Source organism: Myripristis murdjan, chromosome 14 (assembly GCF_902150065.1).
Source record: "Myripristis murdjan chromosome 14, fMyrMur1.1, whole genome shotgun sequence".
Taxonomy (NCBI): Eukaryota; Metazoa; Chordata; class Actinopteri; order Holocentriformes; family Holocentridae; genus Myripristis; species Myripristis murdjan.
This window is the reverse complement of record NC_043993.1, coordinates 25,736,952-25,749,705: the sequence shown is the minus strand read 5'-3', so window position 1 is coordinate 25,749,705 and position 12,754 is coordinate 25,736,952. Positions and strand designations below refer to the sequence as shown.

Below are 12,754 nucleotides of genomic sequence, written 5' to 3'. Positions count from 1 at the left end.
ATAAAGAGAGGGAGCAGGAGCAGCAAAACAAATGTTATGCAAAGGTTCTTCAGGCTGATAGACCCAGTAGTTTGCGAGATTAGCCGAGGACAGACGCAGACACATAGGCAAACACACGATCCCCTCCAGGCTGCCACCTGGCAGAGACGATAAAAGACTCTTGGTCCACACTGGATCCAGCTGAATGGAGTGTGCTGAGAGCTGGCCTGAACTCAAACATCCACGTCAATAGGGCAAAGCGCTGTGATTGGCTGAAGCTCAGTCTGCTTTCTGAATGAAGTTATGAGTGTGTGGAAATCATTGAGCCATTACATTACAATCAATAGAACGGGCCGATTGCAATTGATGATGCAGATTATCACCCCGCCCATAGCTGCCTTGTTCATCATTACATAAGAGCTGGATTGGCTTACACTGGAGTGTGATTACGTACCCGTGGGTGGGAGGGTGCACATCGACCGCCTGGCTCTTACATGAGGTGTTAGGGAGGGGTTACTGCACACTGTCACTATCTGCCCAGCAATAACTACTACAAGCTAAAAGTATTGGCATGTATGGCACAGGATCGTGGCATGTGTTTCTGAGGTTCATTGTCAAATTAGGTGCTTATTCCACATATTTGGCAGTTGATACTGAAGGGTCCTCACTTCAATCAACCCATGACCAGTTCACATAATGTACCTTTAAAACTAGTGTCATAATTGTTGGAATATTAATGTAACGAGAGCGTGCTGGATGCCTAAATTGGCAAATGAACGCTACCAACCTGCAGCTGAACTGTTGGCAAATCGGTTCCCATCTGTTCTCCTGGGTAAGGATGTTGTGCTCTGGTGTAAATCTTTTGCAGCAGATTTAGGAATCTGAAACTCAAAAGTTGCACCGTCGTTCACCAAACAATTGCTGAATGATCACCTGTAGCATTTCATCATTTTACTCCCCAAAATTATGGAGAATTTTTAGAGGTAGCAACTCTGGACCTTGGTTTGGAAAATGCCAGGCTCTACTGACCAGGCGTTATTGCTCAGAGCCAGATAATGCATCATGCATAGCATGTTTTTTTTCTTCTTCTTCTTCTTCTTGCTCAACATCAACACCACAGTCAGACCTGAGTTTGAAACCCGTCCAGCATGTCAGTGTCTGTCAGCCACTGGGTGCCTTCATTAAATCAATGGCCTAAATGGGTTGATATAAAAATCTTACACCAACACTGTTTCAGTCTCTATTGATACAAACCACAGGCACAACATGGTGCTCTGTCTCCTGAACACAGTTGAATCATCACGTCCGCAGTGGACAGTCTGGGTTTAGTGGCCTGGGTCCCACATGCATTTTATCTGAATGGCTTTCAAAACAGGTTCCAGGTCTCATTCAGGCCATTCAGGTTCCAGTTCATTTTATTCGAGTTTTCTTATAAGTGGTCAACATCACCTACATACTGATTTACATGTGCTTGACAGACTGAAAGTTATATTTTAGATATGTGTGTAGAGCCCCGTGCCGTGAGTCGTATGTAAAACTGCATTCAGCGAACATGTCGAGACAGATCTGAGGTCTCCAGGCATGGGAGGCCCCCGTGTGCCATGGCTAGAATTAAAATGCTAATTAATTAATTATTATTTATTAATTAAAACAAATGAATAAGACTTGAGGAAATGGTTAATTAAACATTCAGTCAGCCCAATTAATTATTTAAATTCAAATGAGTTTATCTGTTTGAGACACTGAATTAGTCCATTTGCGTTTTTGTTGTTTTCTTTTTCCATTTACCACTTCATTTTCTAATTCCTTTTCAATTTGGAAATTCATTTGCATGTATGCTTCATCATTAGATTTTTTTTTCTTTTTTTAATTAGAGGACACGATGTTATTAGATGACTTTCATCTATTAGTTGTCATGCATTCGCAGTCCCACACTAATTATAACAGAACATAACCTGCAGAGATGTAACAGCAGCTCCCATCTGGTGATTTTTTTTTCTTTTTAGAGACATCCTTTGCAATTAGGTGCAGTTTGAATCTACTGGCAACTTGAGGACACAAACACTGAATGCTGAACGTTTGTATTAATTTGTTTCTGCACTATTTTTCCCTGATTGTGGAAAAGTCGTCCATTTTAAGTGTGTAATATTGAGAATATTTAATTGATGAGCCAGCCAGCAGACTGACTAACATGAGATTGAGTTGAAGAGCCTATTATAACACTCTGTTGCATTATCTGGCTAATTAACTTTACCTAGAGCTACAGTTTGCAACCTAAAGGTGGATCTTAGGATTATTATCCAAAGCTGCAAGCAATGTTTGCCAAGGCTGTTCATGTGCTGTTGAATAAAAACGTACTCTTAAAAACTGGATTTGCTGCTTAAAACCTTGTTAGAATTTGCACTAATGGCTTACACACAAGCTTTTCAGTAATTACTTTTGGGCTGCAAGAAAAATTACTTTTTAAAAATGGCTAAGAAAAAGCTGAAAACAAGTGAAGGTGAGTCATACAGTTGAGCTTGCTGCCGTGTCAGATACTGATGATGAATTTTTTGAACATCATTTTGACCCGAGACGTACGAGTCCGCTGTCAAACATCTCTCTTTCCATTCCTGACAGATCTTCAGTTTTTGAGACAGACCTAATAATAAAAAGATTATACATTTTTCAAAAGGGTTCAAATTACATTTGAAATTCATAATGGCCCAGTATAATAAAGGTCAGGTATCCATCCCAGTTTAAATTGGTGATATGCTTCTTCCAATTTACAGCAATGACTTTTCCTGGCTGCTGCGTGTATGGCTTCAGAAAATCATTTAAATGTCAGAGATTACATTTAAAATTCAATCGTTTTAGCTTGGGATACATGTTGGGTGCACTTTAGCTGCAGCTTCACCGGCCTGAACCCCACAGATGAACTGCTTCTCTGCCTCAACATTAGGCCTGCAGTTTGTTAGCAAAAAATTATTTGCAAAATATTTTCCTTGTGAAAAAATAACTGCCTTATTTATGTCTCTCTATTACAAGACACATCAAGCTATTAAATAAATCGAAAACAAATCTCTATGCATAGTGTTGTAGAGACAAAGTCATGTAATAAGGCTCTTTGTGTTATTTTCCGTCAAATTTCAGTGGAAAAAAAAAATATTTCAGATGTTTAGTCGGTCTTAAATTTGCATCGGCAGGGATGCAGGTAGGCCTGTCAGTGTTGTCCAGCAGATGGCGCCGTTACACTGCAGCACAATGTGATGAACTGCACACCCTGTTGTTCTCTGTCAGGCCTGCTGCAGTCTCCACATCAACGGTAGTAAACGATAAAATCAACGATATTACATTAAGAACAGTGCCTCCTAATCTATTTTACATTGCACAATTCAATAATGTGAGGAAACATAAAGTGCAGCTTATAATACCTTCATACTGTAAACAAAACAACAATAAATAACATGTTGAGCTCATTTGAGGCCTCACTTCTCTCCCTTCATGATGAACTACAGGTGCTCTCTGCGTCCGGGGTAAGACAGCGACGGCACGGCTGCACTCATGTCGGGATTTAATAATAATCACTGACTTGACACAGAAATGGCTGACGAACTGGGTGGCAGTGGGAAGCAGCAGCAAGCCGCGGGTTTGTGTGTCACTACATTAGATGTCGATGAGAAGAGTTCACAGCCAAGCGGATATATGGGTCATTTATCCAGACTGGTTTCTGATGCACAAATGATACTTCATGCAAGCATCAACAGTTCAAAAAAATTAAAAAAAATAAAAAAAAAAAATCAGACAGTCACTTGCAAACACAGATTAAAATATATTGGATTTAAAAAGGTGAATGCTACGCTGGCTCAGCTAACCTTGTGGAAGCAGAGTGAGCTGCTGTCATCACTTCTGGCATCAACCCGCCGTGAACTTTCACCCCTCAAATGGCCTGGACTCAGCTCTGTGAAACTTAATGAAAGGGGAAAACAGCTTGAAAAGAGTGATGGCAGCACTATCTGGCCTGTAAACCATCATTTAACATAACCTAAATATTTAATGCTTCAGCATTTTGGGTCAGCCAAGTCACGTCTATTTATAAAGCGCTTTTAAGTGTTCCAGATCCTTTACGTTATAAATAGATCTTCAAATGTCATGGCTGGGGATAGGAATAATTGTTCTTCAATAGGTTTCTCAAGCATATATGGTTTGATTACCGGGCTTTTTCTTGATTTAACCGGAGGAACATCAAATAGAGAAAGTCACAAAACTGGGTCCTGATTGGTTGACAGCTCTGATTTCTCTATTTTGAATGAGCCGGGTTTATGCTGGGAGAATGACTGAAAAGGTGACAGACGCTGAAAAAGAGAAGAATCCCTCAGAGTAAAACGTGAGGATGGTGTAAAAGACGAGTGGAAGATTTCAGCGCTCTCATGAATTTGTAGGATAGCTGTGGAAGAACGAGTAAAATAAAAAATCTGCTATATTTAGCGCCCCAAATCACTGTAGGCACACGAGTTTACAACAAACAAAATAGCCTACGACAACACCTACTTGACTTGAACCCTCATAGTGGGCAAGAAAAAACTACCCAAAGCCCCTGAGATAATGCAGAGAAAGGAGCAAAATCTTGAGATGGCTGGTGTAAATGTAATATCATTAGATATTAGGAAGTTGTGATCCAGCTGGACTTGTAGAAATTGTATGGGGGAAAAAAGTATGAATGTGTCACAAAAGAGACCAATCAGAGAATGGGGAGGTTTGGGAATTTAGATGGAATATGTGGTGAAATTACTCATTCATACATTAATTTGTTCATAACAGCCGTTTTGGATTGAAACAGATGAAAATGCTTTATAAAGGAAAAATGTAAGAAATTGAGTTTGCCCTTTTAGCCTGGGATAAGATGAAGGGGCAAACAATTACGTCTTATCAACAAATCATCACAAATCATCCTGCGAGTAGTGTGACTAGTCAAGACTATAGACAAACAAACAAACAAACAAACAAGCATTAAAGCCATTTTCCTAGACTTCACTAATTAGGAGACACAACAACCTGCAGCTGTTTCACTCGACAATCTGTGGACAAGAACCCTATATGCATCATTAATTTACTTAGCCTACTTACTGTTTTCAGTTTTGTTTTTCTCTTTTTCAAGAATAAAGCCTCTATCTGACTTTAATCTATAAATCTGGTCCTGGTCCTTTTCCCCATTTAAAGGAAAAGCAAAGCAAAGGAAAGGAAAGAAAAAAGAATATAAAAGAGGAAGACATTTTCTCTATCATTTCTTTTATTGTAAGTAGCGTCATTCCCACAGAAGAATCGGGAAGAGTGGCTCTCACTCGGTGCACCTACGGCAACTACAAAGGACAATTTCTAAAGGAAACGCGTGAGGCGAGGCTTCTCTTTCTGCAGAGATAGTAAAAATTGGAGAAGATGGCCCACCGGCGGAGAATAAAATCACGGCCAGCCTTTAATGCAAAGCCGGAGCCTTTCCCAGACCAGCAGACCATCAGACAGGTGCGCGGTGTCCTGTGTGGGCCATCTCGCTACATTTTTTTTCCCTTTAAAACTGCTGAATAAGTTTATAATGAAACTAGCCTATTTTGTGGCGCAAAATGCCAAAAGGGTAATAAAGTGGCATAAAACACAAAGACTATAATTAATCCAGAATTGATGTTTTGGAGATATAAATCACATCCTATTCATTTTTTGTAAGCCGTTGCCATGACGCCGGACACTGATATTTTTCCCATGATTCCTCTGCAACACATTCAAATGGCGTAACCTGGTGCGGTTCCACTCTCTCCTATAAAGGCTCTTTGGACTTTGGGTCTTAGCGCATCACAGGAGCCGCCAAACACCGAGAAAAAAAGCATCAATAGAAAATAATAGAGTGCATTATTTTCTCCATCGACTGTTCTATGCCTTAAATCACTATAACGGCACGTGCAGCGCGCAGGGAAACCAGTTTTCATTGCATTATCAGCCCATATTGGAAATAGTGCCGAGCCATGGTTTGCCTGAATAGAGGAGATCAGTCATGATGTAAAATCCTCAACCAGACTGCAGCAGTCCCCATAGCAACAGAGGAGAGGGGTGGGCATCACAAGCGCGCGGAGGAGCAGAAAATAGCATAGGATTTGGGTTATTATGGTGCACATCCCAAACTGAATTCACTCCTAAGGGTGAAAACAACACCGCAGGACATAATAATCTTGTTTCATAGCCATGCCTGAACCTGAAATCCTCCACTTGCCCCCAAGTTTTGCCAGCGCATATATGGTACGATCCAGCCTCATATGGAGAAATGTGCACCAATGGCCTCCCCTCCCCTCTGCTGGCAGGTACCACTCAGTGCTGAGGGGAGATCCTCTTCCATGTAGCACAGATCTGGTGCTCATTGTAGCAGAATTGCAGTGCACTGGACTGTACAGAGCAGGGTAGCATCAAGGCTGTTGTCTATGAGGGGTGGGGTCCAGCTACACTGATATCACACAAACATATTTGCTGAGAGAGGGTGAGAGGAAGAAAAAAAAAGAGAGAGAGATCCAGAGAGAAGAGGGGGGAAGATTGCACCTGAAGAGGAATATAATACGGGTAAGGAGACTGGGGGGGAAAATGGGGTTTATGAAGGAAGAGGGATGAGAAAATGGGGAGAGGTCCAGGATTCGGTGTCTTTGCTGCTCTGCCTCTTTTTCTTGTTGACAATCCGTCTCTCCTTATTCCTCCTCCGTTATGCTCTTCATTTTTTTTCCAAGGGTGCATGCACATTTATTCCTTATTTGTGTGGCTTATTGTGTGACCATCGTGCCCATATGCAGACATTTCTGTGATATGTTAATTCCTGCTTATAGTGGGGGACTCTGTGTGGGCCATGGAGAATATGTGTATGTGTGTGTGTGTGTGTGTGTGTGTGTGTGCATTTGGCCCAGTTTATAGGTTTCTATTGCATTTGAAAACATTTTTTTTCCTTGGGCCCCTGAAAACGGCTTAATACAGCAGTGCCTATTCAATGACAAAATATCGATTGATATTTATATTGTATCACTACAGATTGACCGATGGCTTGATGTTTGATTCACTCCAAGAATTGCTAACTATGTGGCTGTAAATCCTGTAAATTACTGATATATGAATGTCCTCTTTACCTTTTTAATTTGTATTAGATGTGATACAATGATGCTGTGCTTTGTTTTGAGATGAAACTTTGCCCCTTGAGCTCAACTTAATAGTAATTCACAGCCATGGCTCATATCAGGAAGCGCCTAGAAACTAATATTGCTATTAATAAACCTAGGAAATTCACAACTCAAATGTCACAATCTGCAAACATAATTAACCCATTTTCATCCGTTCTGAACCAGATTTGAATATTCTGTCCAAGTGAAGTATTGTATTTCTTGGTGATAAGAGCAGCAGATTTGTCATCGATTAGGGACGAGGTTGTGTGTAGAGAGGAATTGGATGGTGGCCATTTATAAAAAGAAAAAAAAGGCCAAAATCTTGACTGTGAATGTGATCATATTTGTGGATTTTTCCGTCACCCATGGGCCTGCTGTAGGATGAAAGGAGACACCCCAGTGAATAGCACCATGAGCGTCGGGCAAGCCAGGAAGCTGGTGGAGCAGCTGAAGATAGAGGCCAGTTTCTGTAGGATAAAGGTAAGACAGACCGGATGCTTCCGATTCAGATATGAAACTTATTCACAGCCACAACTCATATTGTACGTTATCCAAACGTAAACAAAGCTGCAGCTGGATCACCACAAACAAAACTCTGCACCACAGGACATTTTTTTGTTTGTGTGTTTGTTTGTTTGTTTGTTTTAAGCTCAAATGAACTGATGGGCCTCTTGATCCGGAAGCTCAACATCAAAATGTTAAATATTGTCTAGACATAAAATAAATTATGGTTTTGGTGTAAGTTAAAGTGGCTTCTTTATATTGGTAAAGCAGATAAATACTGAATTATATTACTGTTTAATCTGTTATTATACAATGAGTTACATCATTTAAAAAAGTTGCAAAAGCCTTTTCTCCAACTATAAATTGAATGATATCAGCTATATCTGCTATATTTATGAATGGCCTCCCATGTGATGTTGCAACAGGCTGGTCACATATGCCCAGTTATTATTCACGAGTCCTATGATGATGTTGCAGACACTGGACATGCCGTCAGTGAGCAAAGAGCAACTTTATTTTGCAGCTGTTGTGTCTGACGCTGCTGGAAGGAACAGAGGTCAAACCTAAAGGACAGCAGCCGTATCGTTGTGTTTTTGGCAAAATTTCATCAGCAACACTGGAGAGCAGACATAGAGCGACACCAGTGACTCTCCCAGATGCTCTTTAAGTCAAGGTTACGTGTCCCGTTGGATGTTTTCCAAGTGTTACTCGCCTCCATCACATTCCTAATGGCATCCCAAGCGACCTGCAGAGCCACGCTGCCGATTGAAAAGCATAAACCATCGCTGCGAAAAAAAAAAAAAAAAAAGGGAAGCTGAAGATGAAAGTATCACACCTTACATAATAACACTAATATTATGTTTCATTGGGACTATTTTAGGTTGCTGTTACCTCCAGTTGCTTAGAGGCTAAACAAAATTTCAGGCAGTAAATCCCAGCTTTAAGGTTGAAAGTTTTGCCGTGAACAGATGGAGGCAGAAGTTTGAACCAGCAGTCGTGTCTTTTTGGCTGCACTCAGCAGAGGAAGAGGTGCTTTTTCCTGTCAGCTCTGAAACACTCTCAGGTGTAATTTCCACCAAGAGGCTCGGCTCTCCTTTGGCCTACAACCAGAGGACAGTTCAAGAGCAGGTAGACAGAAAACGACAAATAGATCCTCTGTCAAAACTGATTAGACTAGTAAGTCAGCGATGATTTACTGTTTCAGTGTATAGAATACCATTTATATGAATCCACACAGCTACTCTGGATAAACATGGATCAAGCCTGATCCTAAACTCAGCTGTCCCAGGTCGACCTCTGGGGTGGGGTAACTTATTTCATCTTTATTAGACACAATTTAAAAAGATATTGTTCTGGATTAAAGAATGCACAAAGGAAAATTCAAGCTCTTTGGGCTCCCAATGGGCAGGAAAATACAACCACTTGTAAATATACATCAGTTCAGGATTTTGATTCATCTGAACATACTAATAACAATGTTGCCAGTGTTGTGTACATATTTATAGTTTCATAATTGTCATTATTTGCATAATTCATGTTTATTTCATAATAAATAAGCAGGTAATACTGTAATATCTGTTCTACCACTCTAAACAACTAGAAGAACTGTAGTGAATCCATACTGTGCCCCATACTTTCCTCTTTGCTTAACTGGTGTTGAAACGGTCAGATCTTTATTTTTATTGCTTTTTTTCTTTTCTTTTTTTTTTCTATTTTTTTTCATATTCTGTTTCCTTTTTAACTGCTGTATCCTGTAACATTTGCTTCTGCAGCAATCTGATTTCCCAACATGGATCAATGAAGTCTCATCTTATGTTACCTCATCTTGTGTTGTGCCATCTCATCTTATCTTGTGTTATCTCTAGACACATGATTACTTTTATTTCTAGAAATTCATTATTCGTGTTTTTTTTCTAATCTTGGTAAAGAAAATTTAATTTGTCTAGATTCTGTCAGTGACTGTAATATCATGCCTGTAGGATGTAAAGATCTAGTCTTGAGTCACATGGCCTGATGTCACATTTGACCTGATTTAAATTAAAGCAGCCTCTCTGGAGTCATGAGCAGGGGCCCAGGTTACGTGTTTGTCCAGAAGAACAAACCTGCCTCAGAAAAGTTTCATTATCCCATCAGAGTTATTAGATCTGGGCTCCCTCCATGTGAACACTTAACCTCAAACCGATGCATCTCGAGGGTGTCTTTCACAGATGAGAACGAAATCTAGTTGCGGACGAGTGACACGACTTTTCAGCATTAATCTGTTTGGTAAATCAGTTTGGTCTGGTGTGAGGTTTGTACCCTGTTTGTGAAACTGGCTCTGAAAGACCTGCAGAGAAGGGGAGGGGAAAAAGGGAGCTAAAATACAAAAACCCATCATATTACATATACACAACAACCAGGATTTATGGCTCAAAAAATATACATAACTAAATATATAGTGAAGATATAGAAGACATAAATAAATATTGGAACCCTGTAGAAACAGAGGATAGTCAGCTTCTTCCTTAAGATCAGAGGAGACACCAGGTTTTAAAATGACCGTTCATAAAGTTTCCAATCGTACAAGGACTGCTTGACTGTCACTCACTTCAAGTCAGGGGTCACATACACCCCTCACACAACCCATAATACTTGCATAAGCTCAGTCCCCATACTCTTCAATCTTTTCATGGCATTTTAAATGGCAGATAGCTGTTCTCTGAAAGTTTCCTAGCATAGGTTTAAATCTAATTGTCCCTTATCTGATTTGTACTGTTTGTATCTGACCCAAGTCCCCACATGTATTAGCCACAACAAATAAGAGACAATGAGCTGGTCAGTAGATGCAATCAAAATTCTGAAAAAGAGACTGATAGATTAATTCAATCAGGGAATACATCAATGTTAATTTGGCTATTGACGTAACTAAGTGGAATGAACAAAACACAGCTTCTTTCAGACATGGCGCTTGATATAATATGATGTATTCTGAGGTGTTGGTGATCTGTTTTTGAAGGTGACCGTCCTCTTCTTCACCTGCAGGTATCAAAGGCAGCGGCCGACCTGATGGCGTACTGTGATGCACATGCCTGTGACGACCCCCTCATCACCCCTGTGCCCACCTCAGAGAACCCCTTCAGGGAGAAGAAGTTTTTCTGTGCTCTCCTTTAAGACCAAAATCAGGGATTGTTGTGATAAAAAAAAAAAAAAAAAGTACAACTGTACAGTATGTACATGTATGTACAGGATGTACATGTACTTCAAATCTAAATAACACATCAATGTACAATAGTAACCTTGCATAAAAGCTGCCGATGTACAGTACATACTCAACTACAAAATGTCTTGAGCTAAATTTCATAACTGCTAGTCTTGATGTTAGAGGGGGAAGAAACACAATATATGGGGATTCCTGATAAAAAAAAAAACATTATCCACTTATCAATAAAGAATCGCTGAGTTTTCGCTATCGAGACCTGAACAAACCGCCCCTAACTTGGTTGAAACCATGTACATCTCATGTTCAGATGCATTACAGGTAACTGCCAAAAAGGAAAACACTGACATCAAGTGTCTTCAGAGGGTGTTGCCCTCGCCACAAATCACAAAAAAAAAAAAAAAAAGAAAAAGAAAAGAAAAGAAAAACAGCTTCAGCGAGCCTTAGTATAGATTCTGCAAATGTCTGAAACTCTAATGGGGATGCTGTGACACTCCTGAATTCAAGAAAAAAGAAAAAAAGAAAAAAAAAAACAAGAAAAAAAGAGTTTCCTCCATTAGATATTTGGATCATGGTGGTGCTAAATACTGTCTCAGATGCTGCTCTGATAAAGTGGCTGCTGTGTCTCTAATAAATAAGTCCATACATCTGAGAAACGGCAGCTGAGACAGGCTATTTACTGGGCTTTCTGGCTCTTTGGATCACTTTGTGGGGGTTGACGTGAGGTAACAGGGGCGGCCGATGCCAATAATTTACGTTGTTTCCATGCTCTTTAAACCATTTCATAACCACTTGTGCCCTGTAGATGGAGGTAATCTCATCCTGTAGCCATCAGTCTTCCATCAGGATAAAAATGAGGTAATGGGTGATCATTCAGAGTAGATTTTTTTTCTCTCCCCCTCATCAACATTTTACCTTCCTCTTTAGGGATTTCAAACCGTGAGATACACCCCACCTATTTTGTATTCCTCATTTACCAAGGTGTGTCTATTTTGGCAGTTACTTGTATCTACCAAGGACAATAGCTGATTGTGAGTGGAGTGTAATCATCCTTTCAAGGTTTTTGTTATATTTAAAAGACATTTTAGTCATTTCTATACTGTTGCTGTAGTGCGTGAGCGTGTGTGCGTGTATGTATAGGTGCTACTGTGAAACTTAAAGCAACAAATCTGAGCATTTGGTCACTGTTTAATCCGAGATTTTATAGTTCAAGCATAGCACACGGACCCAAAACATTCCAATGGTTATGGATCTATAACTAATCGAAGCCATTTAAAGCTAAAATCAGCTATTGGGTTATGATGAGTCTGTCACATTAACAGTTTTCTATTGCTTTAAGGCGAGAATAAATACAGATGTTGGACAGTACTTTTACAGACAGGTGTGTAGTGTCATTTGAGCACATTGTGGTGCGAGAGGTTCTCTGGAGCAGTGGTTCCCAAAGCGGGGTCCGTCAAAGGTTTCCCCCAGCAAAATGAAGGAATAGTTTGATTGTTAATACTGATATTAGGATATACGATTGTGACAATGATGTAGGAACATCCATTTTGACTCAAGGTTTCACTTTCCACATAGCCAGTTGTTTAGTTGTGTATCAAACCATATTCATCAACAAAAAATACTCTCAAATTAGGGAAAAAAAAAAAAAAAAAAAAAAAAAATCACATTCAACAGGGGTCTGTCTATGGTGGGGTTGGGGGATGAAAAATGTTTGGGAAATGAAAATGCCTGGGAACCCCTGTTCTAGAGACTGTTTCAGAAGTTGACCATTTCAGATTTCTTGCAAAAATTTAATTCTGAGCTTTGGCTAAACAAACAAACAAACAAAAAAAGTAACCATGGAATATCAAGCATTGAAATAAAAGCTCCTGTCACCACACATTTTCACTTTGTTTCATTTTATTTCATTAAA

At 39.8% G+C, this 12,754-nt stretch overlaps 1 protein-coding gene across 1 annotated transcript; it reads left to right on the top strand.

Moving 5' to 3' along the window:
* The first annotated feature begins 6,383 nt into the window (after nucleotides 1-6,383).
* gng3 (guanine nucleotide binding protein (G protein), gamma 3) lies at nucleotides 6,384-12,652 on the top strand. Its single transcript, XM_030069208.1, has 3 exons — nucleotides 6,384-6,558; nucleotides 7,523-7,622; nucleotides 10,668-12,652. Exons 2-3 carry the CDS (start codon nucleotides 7,524-7,526, stop codon nucleotides 10,794-10,796), a joined length of 228 nt encoding a protein of 75 aa, XP_029925068.1. The 5' UTR covers nucleotides 6,384-6,558; nucleotide 7,523; the 3' UTR covers nucleotides 10,797-12,652.
* Nucleotides 12,653-12,754: the final 102 nt, after the last annotated feature.

Excerpts from the sequence above, each read along its gene's own strand:
- gng3 (XM_030069208.1), top strand. The coding sequence starts at position 7,524 with ATGAAAGGAGACACCCCAGTGAATAGCACCATGAGCGTCGGGCAAGCC. Across the intron at positions 7,623-10,667 it reads CCAGTTTCTGTAGGATAAAG|GTATCAAAGGCAGCGGCCGA; the intron begins GTAAGACAGACC and ends CTTCACCTGCAG.